The 24,051-nt window shown below is 39.3% G+C and overlaps 1 protein-coding gene across 9 annotated transcripts in view; it reads right to left on the bottom strand.

Annotated features, from left to right (window-relative positions):
• Positions 1 to 23,833, bottom strand: part of LOC136855720 (uncharacterized) — a 45,464-nt gene extending 21,631 nt beyond the window's left edge. The window contains exons 1-2 of one of the 9 annotated variants that reach the window (XM_067133052.1): positions 23,698 to 23,833; positions 3,483 to 3,619 (exon numbers count right to left, since the gene is read on the bottom strand). In XM_067133052.1, the coding sequence (XP_066989153.1) occupies positions 3,483 to 3,546 (64 nt within the window). In that variant the 5' untranslated portion in view covers positions 3,547 to 3,619; positions 23,698 to 23,833. Of the gene's footprint in view, positions 1 to 3,482; positions 3,620 to 20,105; positions 20,128 to 20,284; positions 20,593 to 22,864; positions 22,991 to 23,214; positions 23,327 to 23,697 lie in introns of those variants that run through there. The other 8 variants (XM_067133050.1, XM_067133057.1, XM_067133056.1 and 5 more) reach the window with 8 other exon arrangements.
• Between the last annotated feature and the right edge of the window lie 218 nt (positions 23,834 to 24,051).

Below are 24,051 nucleotides of genomic sequence, written 5' to 3'. Positions count from 1 at the left end.
GTGTGTGTGTGTGTGTGTGTGTGTGTGTGTGTGTGTGTGTGTGTGTGTGCATCCTACGTTTTCCTGCCTCATATTCCTTGTCTTACATTTTTTACACGAACATTCCATTAATTAAAAGCGTTCTGTACATGTTGAGGTAGTTCCGGCTTTATCCAAACGAATCAATACTCACTTTGAATAATAATAATAATAATAATATTTATCTGATATACTCCATTGCACCTTTCATTAATTAAGTAAATAGGAAACTCACTGCCTTGCTTGTTCCTACTCTGCAGGTGCATGAAAAAAAAAAAATTTTTTTTAACTGCACTGGAAGGTCAGAACGGACTTTTTTTTTTTAACGTCTCTCAAACCACACCTACCCAGCGGGAATGTTTTCCTGAAATCTCTTTCGTCTCTCCTTCTCAAAATTTACTTTGCTAACTATTCATCTGCTTCTCTTGTGTCAGTGCGTTTTCCAAGGACACTGAATATTAGATTTATTGTGTCAGTGCATTTTCCAAGGCCACTTAATACTTGAAATTTTATTTTCGATACCTGCGCCTAATACTTCCAAGCAAACCTAATGTTCTCATACGGACTCGACACAGCCTAATTCACAAAGACTTAAAATGATGGTAACCGTAGTTCTTTCTCACCCAGTTGAATTCACTGGCTATGGAAGCTATTGTCTAGAGTTGAATTTTCTCCTAAAATATGTATAAAATATATATAAAAATATATATAAAAAAATAAAAGTGATTCAAGACAAACTCACTTGTGCAACCCGTTTTGCAAATTCTCACTAACACTTATTCAGATCACATTACGTATTATACCATTCTAAACTGAATCTGGAATCATGAAAACAATTGAAAATAATTCTTCGTACGAGGAAGCCCTTATACCAAAAAAAAAAAAAGACAAAAATACCTGTTTATAGAAGTGGTCAAAAGTCTTCTGCAAGCAACGACATTTTCCTAACCTGCCGATATATACTTTTAAAAATCGACAACAACAATTATCCATTACTGCAAAAGACAAGTAGACCGTAACTTCTCACTTCAATAACTCCCGAACAAAAGAGAAACCGCTTTTATTTGTTGCAAGAGAGTTTGGTTACTTTGCTGACAATCTCTCTGTCTCGCGTACGACTGGAATTACGTTTTCTCTTTTCTTCAAAACACAACGACAAAAGAAAACGACATCGAGAGAAAATTAATAACATCTGCGTCTTTCGCGAATGACGATAATTAGCTTAATTAAGAACACATAAGCGTCACTTGATCATTTTATTACAATATCTGATATTGTAAAATAGGAACATTGTGGTTAATGCTGATAAATCACACGTGAACGCATGAAGCTGAAGGAACAATATATCCGGTACGTTAGATCTATACTTACTAGTTTTCATGCTTTAAAGAACAGTGCTTTGAGGCACAAAAGGTGCAGTTTGTTACCCAGTGTACTTCACACGATTATTTCTTGATTATCTAATAACTAGTGAAAGTTAGGCTTTCTGTAAAAAAATAAATACTGCCAAATCTCATAGACTGCTCTGCATTTCACAGTCAGATGTCCAAGTATTTAGATTACTATACTGTAAAATGTCTTTATATATATATATATATATATATATATATATATATATATATATATATATATATAAGATGTGAGCATATAACACGATTACAACAGGAATACTTACACTTGTGTGGGTCCCTCAGAACTGAACACTTGTAGATGTCGAATAAAGTGGGCGATTGAAATATTCACAGGTCGTTAACACGCGAGAAATGACGATTGAAACTATTATGGACGGGATTGAATTGAATGTAGAATTTAGGCCAAAGGCCAAGCACTGGGACCAATGAGCTCATTCAGCGCTGAAACGGAAATTGACAGTTAAAGGTTTGAACTATGAATCAATTGTTAGGAGAGGGTTCAAAAAAGTAAGATGGAAGAAAGAGAATATGAAAGGAGGTACAGTAAAAGGAACGAAAGGGGTTGCAGCTAGGGGCCTAAGGAAGGCACGCTGCAAAGAACTTTAAAATTAATGCCTACAGTGCACCGCTTGAGGTGGGAGTAATGTGTCCCATAAGGGTTGAATACTTTCGAAGCTTCGGCTGATTTTCTTCACGTGACCTGTGACCATTGACCTTCCATAAGCTTCCCAAAGAATGTTCGTCATTCCATTACTCTATCCAACAGATATTTTATTTTCTGCTTTATTCGGGATGAAGTTGCCAGCCTAACACCATCTTCCACCCTGGCTATGACTCACCACAGTCGGCTAACTAACAGCAAAGGGGAAAATGGTATTTAATGAAACAGAACGACTGCTTTCCGGCTCTCTGAAAAGGCTACCTGCAACCCCTTTCGTTCCTTTTGCTGTACTTCCTTTCATATTCTCTTTCTCCCATCTTACTTTCCTCAACCCTCTCTTATAAATGGCAAAGTTCCCACAATTCCATGACACGGCTTTGCTCGTTTCGTACAGACAACTTGCGTAACGGCCCTCCGAAAGTGACACTTTCCCAATTAAGGAGTCTTGGTGTTTCAGCGTAACCATTTAAGCAGGTCAGAAATAGAGCACTATCATCTTATTGCATTCGGCAATAATAATAATAATAATAATAATAATAATAATAATAATAATAATAATAATAATAATAATAATAATAATAAATGTATTTTTTGTCCAAAGATGTTGAAACGTATACAAAGCCTAAATATCTTGTGGAGAATAACGCTAATAAATGCCTAGCGACCTCCGTTTCCGTAAAACTGCAATCTTTAACATTCTGGCCATTGTCCAGTTTATATTATTGGGCAACGCACTGTCATGACTCTGAGGCTATATACAATACAGGATACATAAAGCTAACTTTCTTTTCTCATTGGAAGACTACTCTGCCCAATATAGCCTTCAGAACCTTGTTCGATTACAGCCAACGTCTCAAAGACTCTTTATCTCAAAATGGTCTTACAGTACGTACAGATTGTATCCTACCTCCTTCTCTCTCTCTCTCTCTCTAAGACCACTTCTAAGGCTAATTATTAAAGACTTCCGCCCTCTTTCTCTCGCTATCAAAGAGACCTTGATGCTATCTCACCCACCAACTCTCTCTCTCTCTCTCTCTCTCTCTCTCTCTCTCTCTCTCTCTCTCTCTCTCTCTCTCTATGACCACTGAATTTAGGTTCCGCTCACCAAGCCTTTCTCGCTTAATACCGAGTTTCTCACTCCCTTTAAGAACTCTTTATGATGAAACAATACTTTCACCTCGTTCTCTCTCTCTCTCTCACACCCACAATTCTTTCTCTATCTATCAATCTATCTACTTATCTCTCTATTTATTTCAGGTCGAAACATGAAACTCAATGAAACACAGACAATATTAAAGATTACATCTAACAAAATAAAACCCCTATCAAACTTTCCATAGACGCAACCAACAGCTCAACACCACTACCACTGAATACCGTGATATACTCACTCTGGACAGGGCTTCCCTGGGTAGAAACATTTTCATCAAAATGCGAGTGGTCGTGATGATCCATGGCCACGGGTTTGAGAAAAAGTGATGCTTCTGGGCTAGTACTCGTTTAGCGTTTCCATACAGCAAGGCGTCACCTGAAGCAAATGAAAAAAAAATTGTTAGAAATGTTGACAAAAATATACTTAGCGTGTCAGTTCAAGACTGCAATGGTTTCATTTTATTAGGTGCCAGTAAATTTATGAGTCAATGCACCGCACAATTCCGCTGTTGAATTGTTGTAGAATATGTAGTGTTAGAAAATGAAAGCACCACAAATGTAATTCACTCGGTCTAATGTCACCCACTGGGCGCTCTAGAGGACTAAATCCCAAAGAAATAAAAAAAATGAAAACAGTTACACTACTAAACAGGAACAAAGATTACTGTGTACTTTAGTGAAAGCCTTCTTAGTGTTCTGTAAAAGAAAACTATTGTACCGGCTTTGTCTGTGCGACCGCACTTATTCTGTCCGCCCTCAGATCTTCAAAACTACTGAAGCTAGAGGGTTGCAAATTGGTATGTTGATCATCTACCCTCCAATCATTAAACATACCAAATTGCAGCCCTCTAGCCTCAGTAGTTTTTATTGTATTTAAGGTTAAAGTTAGCCATAACCGTGCTTCTGACAACGATATAGGGTAGGCCACCACCGGGCCGTGGTTAAAGTTTCATGGGGTCACGGTTCACACAGCATTATACCGAGACCACCGAAAGATAGATCTATTTTCGGTGGCCTTGATTACAAGCTGTAGCGGCTGTACAGAAAACTCGATTGCGCCGAAGAAACTTCGTCGCATTTTTTACTTGTTTTTTTTTTATGTACTTCCTCTTAATTTCACCCCTGCGAGGGAAACCACAAATCCTCTCGGTTTCCTGACTTGGGATTCAAACTGGGATTGATAGCAGCTCGAACGCGCTGGACTGAAACCTAGTCTGACACAACAGTGTTCTTGGGTTGGTCCCGAGGCCTCTGTTCACTGGCCACCGAGAACGAGAAATGACCAAAATTTGGCAGCAAATTTCAGTGTCAGCAAGGAACCAAAATCTAACTCATATTTTTTTTCTGTTGTTTATACAATTGGTGCAAGTTCTTTAAACTTGTGAGCCTTTGAAAGACGAGGCAGTTCTGAATATAGAGTTTAGGCCAAGTGCTGGGACCTTTGGGGAAATTAAAAGTAAGGAAGGTTTGAAAGGTGTAACAGGAGGAAAACCTCAAAGCAGTTGCACTATGAATCAATTGTTAGGAGAGGGTGGATAGCAAGACGGAAGGAAGAATATGAATGGAGGTACACTAAAATTAATGAAATGGGTTGCAGCTAGGGGCCGAAGGGACGCTGCTTCTAAGTATTGCCTACAGTGCACCCTACGGTTTTTCCCCATTCAATTAGCTCTCGTTATGACGTAAGGGAAATCCTTGCGATCACTCACTGCTCTAACATGACCATGGCGGTCATTTTAAAGTTCATGGTATTTATAATCGGTTTAACATTTTCTTCAATATATAGCCGTTGCGAGATGCTCTGAAGCAAGAGCCCGTGCCAACACAAGGCTGGCTTAATTTAAAACAAACGTACGTTCAACATACGCACTGACTGCTCTACCCAGTCCATTCTAGAGAAACTGGAACGTTTGAATCGTATTTGCTGTTGCTTTGCGCTAAGATTCATATCAGTATTCAGAAGTTAGCATTTGATTTATGCAGGAATCACAGGCTGTTTTTTTTTGTTATTATTGTTATTTACCTATTTCAGTATACTCTAGATCACTGGTTCTTAACCTTTTTCAATGTATGCACCCCTTCCAAATCAGCAGTCAGTTCTCGCACCCCTGAATTGCTGAAATAAATAATATTATTATTTTATTTTTTGCAGAAAAATTGCATGCGTATATAAAAATATATTTTGCTTTAATTATTCATAGGCATCTCACACCCCTTGGGAACGGGCTTCGCACCCCCTAGGGGTGCGAGCACCCCTGGTTAAGAACCACTGCTCTGGATAATGTACCGAGACCATTAAATTCCGTAGCGGTTTGTTTTTATTGTTTCATACTCTGATCATTTCATTTTTTGACAACTTTTTCACATTGCATAACGCCCTGTCAGGCCATTTCCAGTCTTACAGCCAAGTATTTACTGGCTTGGTGCTTGATTTTGACTGATCTGTAAAACTTTCCTATCCATAACTGATATTCAGTGCACTGACCTTGGTCTGTCACGGTAGTCTAAACCGCAGACACTATATGCTTTGCAATAATCTACTGAGGCGTACAGTTATCTGCAGAATGTATATAAATCTTTTAAAGTGCTGAGAGTAAAATTTACACTGCATTCATTTCCTCTGTTCATTCATGTATGTTACTTTTCTTTACTTGGTAGAGTAAGTATACCTTAGGTTAACCAGAATGGAATGGAATGTAGTATAGAGTTTAGGCCAAAAGCCAAGCACTGGGACCTATGAGGTCATTCAGCGCTGGAAAGGAAATTGAGAGCAGGTAGGTTTGAAAGGTGTAACAAGGGGTAAACCTCGCAGTTTCGCTATGAAATAATTGTTAGGAGAGGGTGGATAGCAAGGTGGAAGAAAGAGAATATGAAAGGAGGCACAGTAAAAGGAATGAAAGGGGTTACATACAAAATACGTGTAGTCATAATTATTCTTTTCTGAATTGCTATACAGCTTTGAGATGCAACCTAACCAAAGGCTATGAACAGTCTTCAGACTGATGTCTGGGTAGACATAGGCCTATTATTCCCTTCTGACTGGTGCATGGAATAAGTGAATATTGTCATACATTAATCATTGGTGGTGGCCTGTGACATATCGTTGCCAGAAACACGATCATGGCTAACTTTAACCTTAATACAATAGAAACCACTGAGGCTAGAGGGCTGCAACTTGGTATGTTTGATGACTGGAGGGTGGGTGATCAACATACCAATCTGCAGCCCTCTAGCCTTAGTAGTTTTTAAGATCTGAGGGCGGTCAGAAAAAAGTGAGGACGGACAAGTCGGCACAATTCTTTTACAGAAAACTAAAACTAGAAATTAAAACTGGCTTCAAATCTACATAACGAGTTCACTGATAAACTGTCTTTTATAAAAAAAAATAAACATAACTTTACAGACAGACAAAAGAAATAGCTTTATTCACTTCCTCAAGGTTACCACTGCATGTAAAACGGTCTTCAGTGACAGAGAAGAAAATAATAATAGCATTCACAGCAACAGCAACTCACGTCAGCAACGGAAAATGAACATTAAACCTCAAAAGCCCATAAAAAAAAAAACAGAGGTGTGTACAGTCTAGGAACAATAAAGTTTCGACATTCAAGGTTAGGCGACATTTCACCTTTGTTGTATTTCAGCAGACTCCTTTCTGCCAAGGAATAGTTACTCAGAGGCGTTGTAAAATGTCCATGGCTTCCTAGCAGCACTAAGCATTTTGCTATCTACGTCCACATTTCTCTCTAATCTTCCTTCCCCTGCTACATTCCGAAACTCTCAGCTCGGCCCGGTGGTGGCCTGTGTTGCCAGACGCACGACCAAGGCTGACTTTAACCTCAAATAAAATAAAAACTACTGCTGCTAGAGGGCTGCAATTTGGTATGTTTGATGACTGGAGGGTGGATGATCAACATACCAGTTTGCAGCCCTCTAGCCTCAGTAGATTTTAAGATCTGAGGGCGGACAGAAAAAGTGCGGATGGACAGCTCCGAGTGGTAAAAGTTTGCATTGTCTTTCCTTATCACTCAAATGTTTCCATTCTGAAGTGACACAGTTCCTGTTTTCGCCGAGATTCGTATTTGATTAGAACTCCCCTCTTACTCTCTCTCTCTTAAGGGCGACGTGACGTCATTACCAAGGCTTCAATAAAATCTTTGAGTTACCAGTTGTGATACTTTAACATATATAAAAAAGATTAATTTTAAAATGTATCATCTGTTCACCAATCATGATGATTTTATCAATTCACAAAAATATTAGTAAGGTGATATTCACATGATTACAAATGCCGCGTAAAAGAAAACCATTATATATTTCATTTTGTCACTATAAGTGTAAGTAGGACTACTAGATAATTATTTTTTTCATCTTCACATACGTTCCGGAGCACTATTCTAAGTGTTTGGAATCATTTTAAATTAGAAAAATCGATATATGGTAATACAATTTCACTCCAAAACAGTAAGTTTTCCTAATCTACTTCTGCGGCCTTGAACACATCTCTCTCTCTCTCTCTCTCTCTCTCTCTCTCTCTCTCTCTCTCTCTCTCTCTCTCTCTCTCTATTCCTAATCACCAAAGCTTAACTACTCAACTCAAGCATAAACAGTCTGTTCTTCTTACCAGAAATAGCTAGATTTTCCCTGAAAATTTAGCTTTGCGCTCTCCACGGCCGTTGAACAACAACAAAAAAATGAAATGGTGATGATTCTCAGTTTTGGAGACTGTACTTATCGTTGCATACTCATGTTCTTCATGTCGTCTCCAAGACTACAGAAGTGCCCTGTACCAGGATTAATAATACTCCTGCTCTACACTGTCCTGCCCTATACTTGACACAGTCACTAGCTCTCCGACGTGGTATCACCAACTCTTTCAATCTTGTCTCAAGTTCGTGCTAAAATCCATACACATTTTCCTTACATGTACTATAGTCACACACAGTTTTTAAATGAAGCTATTCCTGAGAATTTCAAAATTCACTCAAGCCCTTTTCAGGAAAGCCCAAAGGTATCCAGATTTCTAATGTCTATAAAGATTTGTTTGTAATTTAATTGAGAATTTCAAGATATACTCAAGCCCTTTTTAAAGAACGATCATCAGAATTATCCGAATTTCTAATACCTATAAAGATTTGTTTGTATTTTAATTGAGAACTTCAAAATATACTCAAGCCCTTTTTAAAGAAGGATCATCAGAATTATCCGAATTTCTAATACCTATAAAGATTTGTTTGTATTTTAATTGAGAACTTCAAAATATACTCAAGCCCTTTTTAAAGAAAAAATTATCATCAGAATTATCTTCAAAATATACTCAAGCCCTTTTTAAAAGAAAAATCATCAAATTATCTAATAATACCTATAAAGATTTGTTTGTATTTTAACTGAGAATTTCAAAATATACTGAAGCCCTTTCTTAAAGAAAAATCAGAAGTATCCAGATTTCTACTATCTATAAAGATTTGTTTGTATTTTAAAATATACTGAGAACTTTTCTAAATAAAGATTTGTTTGTATTTTAACTGAAGAACTTCCCTTTCTTAAAGAAAAATCCGAAGTATCCAGATTTCTACTATCTATAAAGATTTGTATTTTTATTACTCGTTGTTTACATTCGACGGAATATGGACAAAAGAAAGGTAAAAGGGAGTGGCCGGTCCAAGAATGCTTCAAGGACGATAGCGACGAGAACAGTAAGCGGATATAACAACAAAGGGTATTGTTGTTATTCAGAGATTACACGGAGACAGTGTAAATCGAGATAAATAAGTCATAGACGAGGAGAACACAACCCAAAAACAGTGTTGGTGGAAACGGGGTCAAGACTAAACATGGTAAAAGTGCGTCGAAGAAGTTTCTTCGGCGCAGTCGAGTTTTCTGTACGGCTGCTACAGCGTATGATCAAGGCCACTGACAGATCTATCTTTCGGTGGTCTCGGTATAATGCTGTATGAGCGTGGCCCATGAAACTTTAACCACGGCCTGGTGGTGGCCTGGCCTATATCGTTGTCAGAAGCACGGTTATGGCTAACTTTAACCTTAAATAAAATCAAAACTACTGAGGGTAGAGGGCTGTGATTTGGTATGTTTGATGGTTGGAGGGTGGATGATCAACATACCAGTTTGCAGCCCTCTAGCCTCAGTAGTTTTTAAGATCTGAGGGCTGACAAAAAAAGTGCGGACGGACAGACAAAGCCAGCACAATAGTCTTCCTTTACAGAATACTAAAACTAACAGCGCTTAAACAAAAGGAAATTTTCTCTGTAAACTGAAATTTAACCAGCCCAACTACATAGCCTGAGTTAACTGTAAGTAAATACACAATCAACTCTTCAAAAGGCCCGTCCTGGATGTTTCGTCGCTCTGTCTAACAAAACGAATCTGGCTCACAGTTCATAATGATCAAGCTGTGCATAGCAGTAAGATCCATCGAGGACTACTGATCATGGTGTGCACGCAACTCATGCAGTCCTACTAGCATCTTCTTCACAGACAACTCCACCAACACCACAGACCTTCCTGACCGTTCTCTCTAGTCTCACCTTCTGGTTACTGTCTTCCAAATCATATTTTGCACAGACATAGTTTACAGTAATGCTGCCAAATAAGCTATGAATTGAACTGAACATAGAGTTTAGACCAAAGGCCAAGCATTGAGACCAATGAGGTCATTCAGCGCTGAAACGGAAATTGACAGTTAAAGGTTTGAAAGGTGTAACAGGAGGAAAACCTCAAAGCAGTTGCGCTATGAATCAGTTGCTAGGAGAGGGTTGAGGAAGGTAAGGTGGAAGAAAGGTGGTACAGTAAAAGGAACTAAAGGGGTTGCAGCTAGGGGCCCTTAGGGACGCTGCAAAGAACCTCAAGGAATTCCTACAGTGCACCAAATGAGGTGTGCTGACGGCACTACCCTGATAAATGGGAAATAAGCAATGCTGACCAAGGGTACGCGTGTTCCCTTGAACGAATCCACACAGGCACACTAGGCTCATTCCCGACAGGTCACTTCATTTCCGTCTCCAGAAATTACTTTCATGAACTTCACCTCCCCACTGGACATATCTCGATTGAAAACTGCAGAAGAAGGACAGCCTACCATTTTGGGAACTATTCATACACGCTGATATGAAAGGATCTTTGATGTACCGCCCAACTACATATAATTCAGTGGCTCTCAATCTTTTTTTCAGTAATCATTAGCGTGGCACCCCTTCTCCACCATCCCACGACACTGCATGAATTAACGTCTTATTTAACGAATAAAATTATGATCCATACTCAAACCATCTCAGAAGAATTAGATAAACATAGAGTAGACACTCTGATAATAATTACATGAAGACCTCTGCAAATTTTTCTTTTTTTTTACAAATGTTCACTGAGATGATCTAGCCAAGACAAAATTCACGACAGCCTTGCGGCACCCCTGGGCACTGTCTGTGGCAGCCCAGGGTGCCACGGCACCCAGTTTGAGAATCAGTGATCTATATTAAATTCATATATACACGATTCAGTGTCATAGCCTTAGCAAACTCTCCCATTTGTTTTTTTTTTATTCGTTTATATATCAGTTTACTTATGAATATAATTTATTCATCATCTGCAACCATCACCCATATATATATATATATATATATATATATATATATATATATATATATATATATATATATATATATATATATATATATATATATATATATATATATATTGGTATACATCAGTGATCATAATAACTTTAGCACGTGATTCATTTACCACATTACCACAGGCGAAAAATAAGAGACGGGGTGTGGGTCCTGACCGGTTTCGACTTTATTTCCGAGCCAGTGACACTCAAATATAAAATAAGCTGGACGTATGTTTGTATATATTCATAATTAGATGGACGATTACTTTTCATAAAACCCTCAACTCTTCATTCTCCAGACCAGGTAATGAATAAGTAACGGAGACAAGTATTCTGCGATATCACGCCTATTGTCAGGCTAGAGAAAAAAAAAAGTCCAATGAAAGTGAGAGTTCACCACAACCCACGTTTCCGAGGCACCCAAAAACCTCTGTCGGATGAAATGAACCACGTTCACTGAAGAAGGAAAAAAAAAATATTCGATTTATCGCTCGGGTCTGTTCTGTTACGCACAGACGTGTCCGTGTTTCGCGTTCACCTTTTTTTTTTTTTTTTTTAGCTGCTGAATCTACTACAGCGATCGTTTCTCAACTCAACTCCCTTGTAAATACAAACCGAATATAAAATTTAGGCCACTGGCCAAGCATCTGGACCTATGAGGTCATTCACCGCTGAAAATTATGTTGGAACAATTGTAGAGAAAGGGTGGAAGGTAAGAAGAAAGAGAAGATGAACGGAGGTATAGAATGAAAGGGGTTGCAGCAGTGGGCCGAAGGGACGCCGCAAAGAACCTTAAGTAATGCCTACAGTGCACCGAGTAAGGTGCACTGGCGGCTTAACCCCCCTACGGCAGCAACTTCCTTGTGTGCTATTCAGATGACATCGTACTTCTCGGTAACCTGTTTTTCTTCTTCACTGATATATCTTGTGAAATCACGGGTCGCTCACTCCCACGTTTGAAACTAACCGCCCATTGTTCCATATGGTGTTCGTGTTTAACAATGAGCAGTGTATACTATCATTTGCATTGTAGCGATTCGCGCAATTTCATCAAGCAGACTGATTTTGTATTGTGCATATGAGTGAATTCGACCTTAAAAGGATGCGAACGAATGTTACCGTTTCGCTGAGCAGCGATGTTTTTCATTCAAACACTACGCAAGCATATACAGTTGATTACAAATTCTTTAGTTAAAATCACTTAAAATCAAATAAATGGAAAATACAACAGAAGAGAACCCCAAATCAACTACTGCAAGATGATTTCTACTGTAATGAGACGCAATGTATATCCATTCAGTCTCGTAAGTACATAATTTCCATAGTCAGAATCGCCTTAGTCTAGCCCGAGCCCAGCTTCTCTCGCCACTGGCCTCTAATTAAGTATGCAGAAAGAGGGTACATTGGTTCATGCTCCATTCTATTATAAGACAGTTTCTCATACACCCTTCGCCCTTGTACAAAGAATTGAATAAAGAGGCGAAGGATCAGATATCCGGAAAGTAAGCGGCCATCTCTGCCGCCAATACAGTAACACTGTCGCTCTGATCAGAACTAGACCTACTTCAACATAGATGCTAAAACTATCTCTTTTGAGAATGTTACTCTTGTGCACTTGTCTGAGGAATATAGTATTTTGGCCAGAGGCCAAGGCGCTGGGACCTATAAGGTCATTCAGCGCTGAAAGGAAAATTATGAGCAAAAAGGTTTAAAAGGTTAACAGGAGAAAAACCTTCGTGGGCTCTAGCACAGGGTAGGTATACTCTTCACCTGCGCTTGAAGACACGTGCGCCTGTCAAATCGTTTCACGAAGCCACGGGGATTATTGTGTTCTTGGAAACCTTACTTCTACCTATACTAATGAAGAGCCATCGGCACTTGGGTCTGAAGAGCCTCGTCCTTCACAGTAATGATGAAAAGCTTGCAACGGACACAAGAACTTCTCGTCTCGATCGTTATCTACTCAGTCTCAAAGGGAGGGTACCGAGAACGGCTCGTACCTTCAGCTGAGCACTGTTAGATTTTATGTACGAGAGACCAAAAGATTCACCAGCTCCCTTGTCCCCAGTTTTACATCTCTGTCCTTAGTTCCGAGAGGCCTGAAAGGCACGTGGGACACGCTTCACAGGATAAACGGGACATCCAACTCAGGAGGCTTCAACTTCTGAGGAGGGCAAGATTGTGACCAAAACTCATCAAATATCTCTTGTGAGGTCCAGACACCCACTCCCAAGACATGGAAAACCAGTTACCCCTTGACCACTGAAATCAACGAAGTGTTGTGGTGGAGGTTTACGAGGCAAAGATAAAAAGATGAGATACACATATATATGTACGTATACACATATGTATAAATGCACATATACGCACATATAGAACGTGTTTGTGTGCGTGGGCTGAGCGTGCTTCGCTGGTCCTAACCCCTCCACGTCAATATTTCTGACGAGTTTCTTTCAGTCAGCCTAGCAGGAGGTAATTTCATCGATCTGCTGGACAAAGTGATAAGTGAATCGACCGAAACTCTTTGATTAGATAACGAGGGACGACGGCCTGATTAACCACAAACTATTTGCCAAACCAACCTACTCGTTGCTACAGGGAATACCTTTTTTTTTTAAACCCTTGTGTGCTTTTTTTTTTCTGTGAAAATAATTCTGGTAGCGGGAGCGTCTAGTATCAGGAAAGGGGTTTATTTTAATCCAGAATAAGCTTACAGAATATAACGGCAAATACGTTAATTTAGCAAATAAAAATAGGAATCCATCCTCCATTCAACGGTGAAAAAAAAAATTACGAAATTCATGACAGCAACGAATGGCTGGCTTAATTGGTGAAGACCTTCATACCATTTAATGAGTGGCCCTAAGATCGCAGTTAGATAATCCGATCAATAAGTGAGCACTGTGACTGCAGTAGGCGCTTTTAAAGGGAGTAAGACTGTCTTTCTGCAAACGACTCGATGAAATACTGGGTTTGCAAACACGAGTAAAAGACGCGCCTAAGTTTCTTCGGCGCAATCGAGTTTTTTTGTATGGCGTATAATCAAGGCCACCGAAAATAAATCTATCTTTTGGTGGTTGCGTTATAAAGCTGTATGAGCCGCGGCGCACCAAACTTTAACCACGGCACGGTGGTGGCCTGGACTATATCGTTGTCAGACGCACGATTATAGCTAACTTCAACCTTAAATAAAAATAAAACTATTGAAGCTAGAGGGCTGCAATTCGGTATGCTTGATGGTTTGAGGGTGGATGATCAACATACCAATTTGAAGCCCTCTAGCCTCAGTAGTTTTTAAGATCTGAGGGCGGACAGAAAAAGTGCGGACGGACAGACAAAGCCGGCACAACAGTTTTCTTTTCAGAAAACTACATATAGATTTTCTATAAATATACGTGAGCCATCTATAAAAACAAAGTCGAATCCCCTTTCGCCAACTTTCTGTCATTGTTCTCAAAACACCATCGAGAAAAATATCATTATAATTTATCTGACATCATCGACGTCGACCTATAGAAAAAATAAAAAAATAAAAAAGTTAAAAACATCATGGAAAGCTAACGTGACAAATTTCCTCATGCGAGAAAGCTTAAAATATATTTTGCTTCATAGATTAAAGTAAGTGACACTATATGAGCGACTGGGCTGCTTCAGGGCAAGAGCCCGTGCTTGTCCATTGCAAAATTGATCAGGAGAAACATGAAATTCAGATGACATATTGAACTGCCAAACGCCTGACGGCAACCATTCAGCCAATGTTCTCAGAGCTTGACTGTGTCATGGAGCGTTTGTGCCTCCTACGGTCCTGACGAAAAGTTCCTTTGCCTGAGGGCACATGCAAGCACAGTCTCATTTGCTCATCAAAACTTTCCCTTGTTCAATGAAATCCTGTGCTCGAAGGGGCTTCATGGTATGTTGATCATCAACCCTCCAATCACCAAACATACCAAATTGCAGCCCTCTAGCCTCGGTAGTTTTTATTTTTTATTTTTATTAACACTTTCTTGTTAAAATAAAGTGATGTGCTCTCTTGTTGGTAACTGACTGACCTGAGACTTATCTATCTCTTCTCCCTGGCGAGTACAGTCTTCGTAGGTATGAGTTCATGTGGCTATCAATTAACAAATACCCACGAAAGTTCCCAATCAGTCTTATTCAAATATCTGATTATTAATCTACCTGATGTTTGTCAAACAGTGTTATCACAAGCGAGCATTAGAAGTACACAGTCCTTGTTGACTGAACCGAATACAGAATTTAGGCCAAAGGGGACCTATGAGGTCATTCAGCGCTGAAATGGAAATTGAGAGTAAAAGGTTTGAAAGGTGTAACGGGAGGAATACCTCAGAGCAATTGCCCTATGAGAAAGATTATATGAATGGAGAAATAGTACCAGGAATGAAAGGGGTTGCAGCTAGGGGCCGAATTCAACTTGTCTCGTTCTAACTTCTGACAAACGTTCTGCCGATCTGTTGTGTCACAATTCACCCCCACCCCACCCTTGATACTGAAAATATTCCCCCCTGGTTGAGAACCACTACAGAAAACGATCTAGTACACGCCCACAGACTCACTGAAGTTGAACTGAATCAAGGTTGCCTAACATTCTTCAATTTGAGTATCCAAATTGTGATGCTTTTTCTCCAACACTATTAAATGTATATGTTTTCACGTGAGACTAGACAAAAATGTCATCAAATTGCCAAGAACTAGAATGTGAACTGGTACATAGTTCCATATAATATATACATTGGAGAGAGAGAGAAAGAGAGAGAGAGAGAGAGAGAGAGAGAGAGAGAGAGAGAGAGAGAGAGAGAGAGCGAGCAAAACAAATGGACAGTAACCGTCAAATCAGCAACACGAGCGTCAGCGTCAGCATTCCCAACACTAGTACTAGCAGACTGAAAGAGAGAGACCAGGCAACGAGGCATTATAACAACGCAAAATACAAGAGCGAAACGAGAAAGTCCTGCTCACTTCAGTCAGCCATCAAAGACGAGAAAGTCAGCTACTGAAATGGCCGCATATGGTAGACGGCCGGAAATATAGCACTGCTCCAAGATCGAAAATCTCACGCCAAGGATGAACGACCCACAGACCAAAAAAGGTCCACTCCCCTTGAAAGTTGTTGCATTCCCCAAAAATCTAATCACTCGCAACCAGTCACGAGGCCAACCTCTGGTAAATCTCGCTCAAACTGACACATTTATTACTGCTCAATCATGCCAATAAAAAAAAAAAAAGACAAACCACAGTAAATAGATAAGCTCCTGGGAGGAGGTTGTAAGGAACCAAAACACAATAATCATGCCTGTACAAAAGACTCGTATTGAATTCTAATCTTGAAAGCACTGACGATGATGGTGATTTTCTATAGCACGGAATAAAAAGTGCAACTTCAGATCACCGTCATCAAGACTCTCTCTCTCTCTCTCTCTCTCTCTCTCTCTCTCTCTCTCTCTCTCTCTCTCTCTCTCGTCAATCATTCCCGGCCCTGACCCGAGTCATGGAATCGTTTCAAACGGCCTTTCCTCTCGCAACAATACATTCGCATGCTTAAATCAAATACAGTGTCAACTCAGACGATCAAACTGAATCTTACCGGACGAAAGTTATGAAAATTTCACAAGAGCTTTCGCAAATGCCAAGTTTGAGAGAGAGAGAGAGAGAGAGAGAGAGAGAGAGAGAGAGAGAGAGAGAGAGAGAGACCCTGTAAACTTTCAATCAGCCTACAACAGAGAGAGGGGTGACCCTGTATATTTTCAATCAGCCTACAGGAGGGGGAGAGAGAGAGAGAGAGAGAGAGAGAGAGAGAGAGAGAGAGAGAGAGAGAGAGAGAGAGAGAGAGAGAGAGAGACCCTGCATACTTTTTAAACCCCCACAAACAAACACCAGTGTTATATGAGACAAGCAAGGACAAATTCTATGCACTTGTGCATTTGCATTAAAGAACCCGATATCCGGTTTATGAATGTGCAAGATTCCGTGTGATAACATTCATATTCCGTGGTGAAATTTCTGCTTTCTTATACGGTGGTTTACGTGGCCTATATATATATATATATGGCTCAAACGAACATGATTCGACCAAGATTCTTTTCTTAGAAATAAAATATCGCATCCTTGGGTAGTAGAGGGACATTCATCAAATAAAACCTGCCCCTGGAGAATGGCATAAGGTAATGCGTACATAAAGGGAAAATAAAAAATAAAAAACCTCGGATCTTATAGGAATTCTGTACAAAGACAGTGGGTTTGACAGTTTGAACACAGTTTCTTTTATGAAATAAACCTAAAAGAAACTTTTACTGGTAAAGTGAAACGCCAGAAAACTTCTAATCAATCCACAGGCTTCCACAGGATGGAATGATTACGTACGAATATAAGACAAAACAGAGAGAAAAGGCAAATAAATAAATAAAGGCAGCTTAGCATAAATAAATACACAAACACATTAAGGGCTGAACTAATGATATATCAGGAAAACCTATTAGATGTCTTCTTGATAGACTACAAGAATAGCCATGTTCTGAGATAAGTTGGTTCAAATGGGCCAGGGAGATAATACCAGACCTTATCATAACAGTTTGTTCACCATAGGACTAAGTTTGGGATACACTAAGCAGGCTTAGAATAGTATTGAATATCTTTAGAATGCTTTTAAGTTAAACAAGAAGATAATTTGTTAAAAATATATATATGCAAATGTCACGAGTATATCAATCGACTGTAAGCTACATTTAGACAGCTAACCCTGATATTTTTTATCAGCTATTAAGCGTATGATTGAAATATCTCTACCTCCATTTTTATCTTTGATCTCCATAACCTAGGCCTAATCGTGGCTACACTTCAGCTTATGAAATATTTTACGAATTACATATAACTTGAAGTCTAGTACTACTGTCAATAATTGTACTGTTCACTTAACAATACAGCAATTTAAGATCACTTATGAGAAAAGAAACTGTGTGTGAGCCTACGCAGGTAGAGGAAAATGATACTCCACATAGTATTTATCACTAGAGACCATTTATTGCCGCAAGTTGAACCAGCCAATGAATCAAGACACTTGTAGTTAGTATGCATTTTAATCTTATTCCGAATCACCTTGCCTAAAGAATATCGTAGTTATTCTCGCTTTTTTTTTCGGAAATAACAATATATGGTACATGTGTTACAGACAGATAGCGAAACCAGGTATTTCGCTTCCCAGGGGCTAGTACTAAACACGGCGAAACAGTGACTCACCTATACTGTTTCTCCTTGTTTAGTACTAGCCCCTGGGAGGTCAAATGTATTTCGCCGTGTTTAGTACTGGCCCCTGGGGGATCAAATGTCCCTAATTGTATTTCGCTATCTGCCTGTAACGGATATACAGTCAATACTGAATTTGTTACCTATTATGGGAAAAAAAACTGTCTTGTCCGATTTTATTTTTCTCCTCTTCTTTTCCATATTTATATCTCCATCTTTATACCCATCTAATAAACCCCAGGGAGGTCACCTTCCTTTTTGACAGGCAAACTGTGCAGGCGTAGAGAGTGACTGATCCATATCTAGGCCTAAGGATCGAGCCAGCCAAAAGATTTCCTTCTGCCAATGAAATATATCGGAGGACGATCAAACATTTAATAAAATAGTGGGATTACGTTTGCCCATGACAGCCTTAAATCATAATCAAGAAAAAAATTACTACCAGAGTACTTGCGATGGGTGCGCCATCGTCTGTCAGCTAATCATAATTCCGATGATCGTTCATAGCAGTGAATGGATGAATAACGCACCTGTTATCAGAGGTTAGGTAACCCCACACCCCAAATGTTTCTTTCTATGTTTGTATTTGTTATTTCTTGACCAATCTAATTTCTATGCGTTGGCTTGCCATAGCTGAAGCTCTTGTAAGTAAATACTTTAAGTATTTACTTACAAGAGCTAAGAAAAAATAAGAGTTTGTATCGAGCCTTCCAGAATCTACAATGAAAAGCAAGTAAAAATGTGCTTTCTTCAACACAATCGAGTTTTCTGTACAGCTGCTACAGAGTATAATCAAGGCCACCGAAAATAGATCTGTTATTCGGTGGTCACGGCATAATGCAGTATGAGCCGCGGCCAATTAAACTTTAACCTTGGCCCGGTGGTGGCCTGGCCTATAACGTTGCCAGACGCACGATTATGGCTAACTTTAACCTTAAATAAAATAAAAACTACTGAGGCTAGAGGGCTGCAATTTGGTATGCTTGATGATTGGAGGTTGGATGATCAACATACCAATTTGCAGCCCTCTAGCCTCAGTAGTTCTTAAGATCTGAGGGCGGACAGAAAAAGTACGGACAGAATAAAGTGCGGACGGACAGACTAAGCCGGCACGATAGTTTTCTTGTACAGGAAACTAAAAATGAAGGCTGGAGATTGAGTTACAACCTAGTGCATGATTCATATTGTTCTTTTGAAACTGCGAAACCCTTATTCTAGTGGTGGATACAGAGCACTGGCTTTTTATATGAAGAAAATGGTCTGAAATCCGAATTTCTGGTACATAAAATATCTGACTTCCTTGTTGGTGATGTCTTCACCACAACTGACAGGTAATCATTGCAATTATAAGTTATGTAACGTCACTGAGAAAACTATAAACTTACAGAGTTCAGGATTCACGTAAACGCAAGAGACAGGGGTTGCAATAACCATTAAAACTATACTTTTGTATATATATATATATATATATATATATATATATATATATATATATATATATATAACGACACCTTCCCCATATTTTAACGTTTCTCATAAGTTTGTGACCCTATTGCGTATTAAGTTCATTAATATAATATATAAAGGATAGGAACGCAGTCATACAAGCGCGCGAGTGTCAAAAATTGACTATTGTTTTTTTTATTGTAAAAAGAAATTGCCTTCGATGAATGAGCATGGCAGATAATTAATCAAACAATATAGGTCGTGCACATGATACAGTGAGGCGTACTACCATTGGCTGCTAAAGTCTAAAGAATTAAAAATGAGACGAAGGTCACTGATTACGAAAGAGTGGTCTGTCCACGGAAGGAGCGCCAAATGGTGGATTACAAAAGTGGGGAATCCTCAAAAGTTTTCCTACCAATATCCTGTCCCTGTTCGGTTTTTGGCCAGCTGTCAGAAAAATAATGAAAAGCAAACGAGCTGCAACAACACTACTGGCATTAAAACGCATCACGAGTATGTAACCTACCACACATAAGTGAAGAAGAATAACGTTGCTGAAAATGGAGTAACGCGATTTGTTTGCTAATTTAGCAATGTTTGCTAGCTTCCTAATTAAATTCCCAAACACTCCACGGCAATAAATATCAAATCTTTATACACAAGAATGCACGAAGTGTCAATCCTTCCAACAATACGTAAACATACCAAGAATTCGTTGGGTCACGTGATTATTCAACTGGACACACTTCCAGCTAAGTGTTTTTCGTCACTCCAACAAAAACTACAAAACGAGAGGTTATGCAATGTGGAAATAGCTGTTGCATATCACATAATTCACAAGTAATTAAACTAGTTACCAAATCGCCTTGTAACGATGACGGTACCTATAATCTTGACAGACCAGAATTCACAGAGAGAATGAAACAACACTCTGTGGGTAACTGTCTACAGTCTCGTTCGCATCACTTCTCGAGCTCAGAGTTTGTACAACCAGCGCCGCCATTAATTTTGCCCCTCCCACCAGCGTCAGATGTACTTTTATTTTTGATAACCATTGCCACACAATGCCACGCATTATAATTCCGAAACGTGGAAAATGTGGCAGGAGGTTATATAGAGTATATCATTATCATTCTGCATCACAAACTTCCTTTTTTGTTTCTTAGATCTTAGATTTACAGCACCGCTTTAGATGTGGGAGGAGCCTGTCCAATTCCCCACATCAGAGGCCAACCTCCCAGCAGGTGTACCGAACACCAGCGACCTTGAGAACAGAATATTCGCTAGTACTCGAAAAGCAGAGGGTCTTCCGGTTAGCTATGGTACCCTTAAAAAAAAAAAAAAAGACAAAAACATACAATTTCGCCGTGGTATTTAACGAAACGTTTTCGACTTCCACCCGTCTTTTCAGGTGTGAACACTTGTGACGTTGTCATAAGGATATGTCTATTATACCACTGACCTTAATAGCTTGCACTTATTCTGACAGTCTCATAAACGACTAGACGGGCTGTCGTGTAAAACTAGGTAACCTTAATTACACACACACACACACACACACACACACATATATATATACATATATATATATATATATATATATATATATATATATATATATATATATATATATATAGTTTCTTTCAAAAGCAGCCTCTGATGAGACTAAATGGGAGACAGCGAGTTAATGACAGTATCACCAGATCAGACGTATTTTGCAACTTCCATTGTATTAAAATGAGATGGACACAGTGATACATTAAAAAAAAATTGGGAAATTTACCAGCACCACCAAAAAATTATTATACAAATGAAAGTTGGCAATTTTAAGGTGCATTGTTCCTCTGAAATTAGAGATAACTCGCTGACTTGAGATTCAAGCTTCCAAAGAATATTCGTTTCAACCTCCCACTGCAGCAGACACCCCAACACTGCAGCAGTAACTGATCATGATACAGAACCAGTGATTTTTCATTGCCCGGGGTTAGACGCGAACCCGCGACATCTGAGTGGCATGCTCTGTCTTCCACTGTTTATTGTAGACCTGTAAAAATTTCGTTTGTAAATTTAACTGTCGATATTTTGAGAGCAGAGGATGGTTTTATTGATTCCACTAAGAACTGCTAAACAAAACCTCCCGCAACATTTATCAACTGTCCTCTTAACGTAGCTACATGCCACCCACAACCACGGTCTAGATAGAACCGTGCCCACAAACCAACCAGCTATACTGGGTAGGAGTTCTGGTCGTTTCGGCCGTAAGGACGTTATGTTTATGGTAAATACCATAAACATAACGGCAAATACCGTAAATATAATATCTTACGTTGTTTTGGATGTTACGGCCTAAATGACTTACGGCCGTAACAACCAGAGCCGCTGGGTAGTGTCACTCCGGCTTATACCACAAACTGAAAATAAATCCCTTTGACTAAGATGGGTTGATTCTTCCAGAATTGGGAGTTTATTACTTGTAGAAAATAACAATTCTCTCTGCTCATTCTTCTTCATTTTCAATCCCACGCAGCAGCACCATCTAAGGTGTTCAGGGGCTTTGGTAACTAACCCATGGTCGTTTGAAAGCGTTATAGGTTCACCCGATGTTACTTCGCTCTCACTGAGTAGAATATCATCACTGTACGACTTAGCTCCATCAACGATACGTTTGAGCTTGCCTAAAACAGTTTCCAAAATTTTTGCCATTATTCTCGGTGCTGAATTCAATCCAAAACCTAGTCTTGTCAGACAATATGTTTTACCTTTACAATTCACAAACTGACACTTCCAAAGCTCTTTTGCAACTCTAAATTGTAAATAAGGAGATTTCAGATCAACAATGGTTCCAACCTATTTGCCTCCATTCTCGAAGGGTTTCATTGCAAACATCAGTTATTTCATCAACTGTATGACAACTCACATGAGCATTCAGCTCTCTAAAATCCACTACGGGTCTTATTTTATTCTTGGTAGGCTGTTCAATAACTACCAAGGGTATAATACTCGTTTTCACATCTGACCCATCGCTCAACCTCTTCTCCAAAACCTCGTTTCTTGTCACCCTACAAAACTCTTCTCAAAGCAATCTACTTCATTGGTGAGAACTGGTGGACTAGACTTCCATTTCCATTCCACTGTTCAGTATTGTCCATCAAATGTAGCATTAAAGTCTTTATCTTTAATTGCTTCAAAAGTTTCCTCTAACTGTGAAGTTTCTGTTTTGCTTACTGATTGCTCAGCAATTACTTCAAAAGTCTCCACTAACTATGAACTTTCCGTTTTGCTTACTGATTGCTCAGCAACTGCAGCACAGCTTCTGACCCCAAATTCTTCTGCCCCACCTGCAACTACAACACCACACTACAGCTTTAACGTCAATCTCAACTAATACTATTCCAATTTGCGCCTGACGTCCCCCTTAACATTTCACTTTTGAGTCATCAAAAGCCGTCGAAGACACCCAGTCACGCGACGCTCGTTTCCCTAATTCCACCGTGACGCTATATGCCCGGGCTTACTACATCTATAACATATAATTTCTTTACGTCTGTTGTTACAATATTCCGCCATATGTGGCCCTCCACAACCGAGGCAAAATCCTTTAAATGAACGACTGTTGTTCTGTTAACTATTCTCACGTTTGACAGTGGCCTGGCCAAAAGGTCTTAACGCTGCAACTACAGCCTCACCCTTACTTGCTATTAGCGCTCGTGCCCTTGATAAGATATCACTCATTCCCATCAAAAACACCACCAGTCTTGTAATTCACAAGATATCTTATCAGGGAAACCATTAACAAACGATAAAACAACCAACTTTTCCAAGCTAGTACCCGACAAACCAGCTAATGCACCTAACCTTCTCAACTCATTAGCATATACGTCAACGTTTCACCAAATCCTCCTTTGCGATAATTTAGCAAAAGCTATGAACGGAATGTCAGTAAACGCCGCTAATAGCTCTCGCTCAATAACACCAACAGCAGACTGCTCTGTATCAACTCTAAATATAATTCTAAGTATAAAAGCAAAAAAACTTGCAACACCCGAAATTTCCTACTACATCTCTTTACTTGTCATTTTGGACGCCATAATAATGCCGAGATATTTGTAAACTCTTACCTTATTACGATGGACGAACGGCCACACAACTAACTTCACAACTAATTAGAGAACCCGACACAATACCCTTAGAGCGCGCCCACAGCCTTACCTAACCCCACGAATCCAAAATTCCGACAGACCCCCATGACTAAGGTTGCCACTCCACATACCCAGCAGGGTTGCCAAAAAGAAATAGCTGCCAATAATTCTAAAATCTACCACAAAAATGTCATTCTATTTCCTCTTGAAGAATTCCTGTGCCCATTTCTGCAATTATGAGCTACACAATGTAGCAGTATGACGAAAACGAACGAAATAAAAATGACAGGCCACAATAATCGCCTATTCAATTTCCGTGGTTCCTGGACGTTT

Source organism: Macrobrachium rosenbergii, chromosome 32 (genome assembly GCF_040412425.1).
Source record: "Macrobrachium rosenbergii isolate ZJJX-2024 chromosome 32, ASM4041242v1, whole genome shotgun sequence".
Taxonomy (NCBI): Eukaryota; Metazoa; Arthropoda; class Malacostraca; order Decapoda; family Palaemonidae; genus Macrobrachium; species Macrobrachium rosenbergii.
This window is presented reverse-complemented; position numbering and strand designations above follow the sequence as displayed.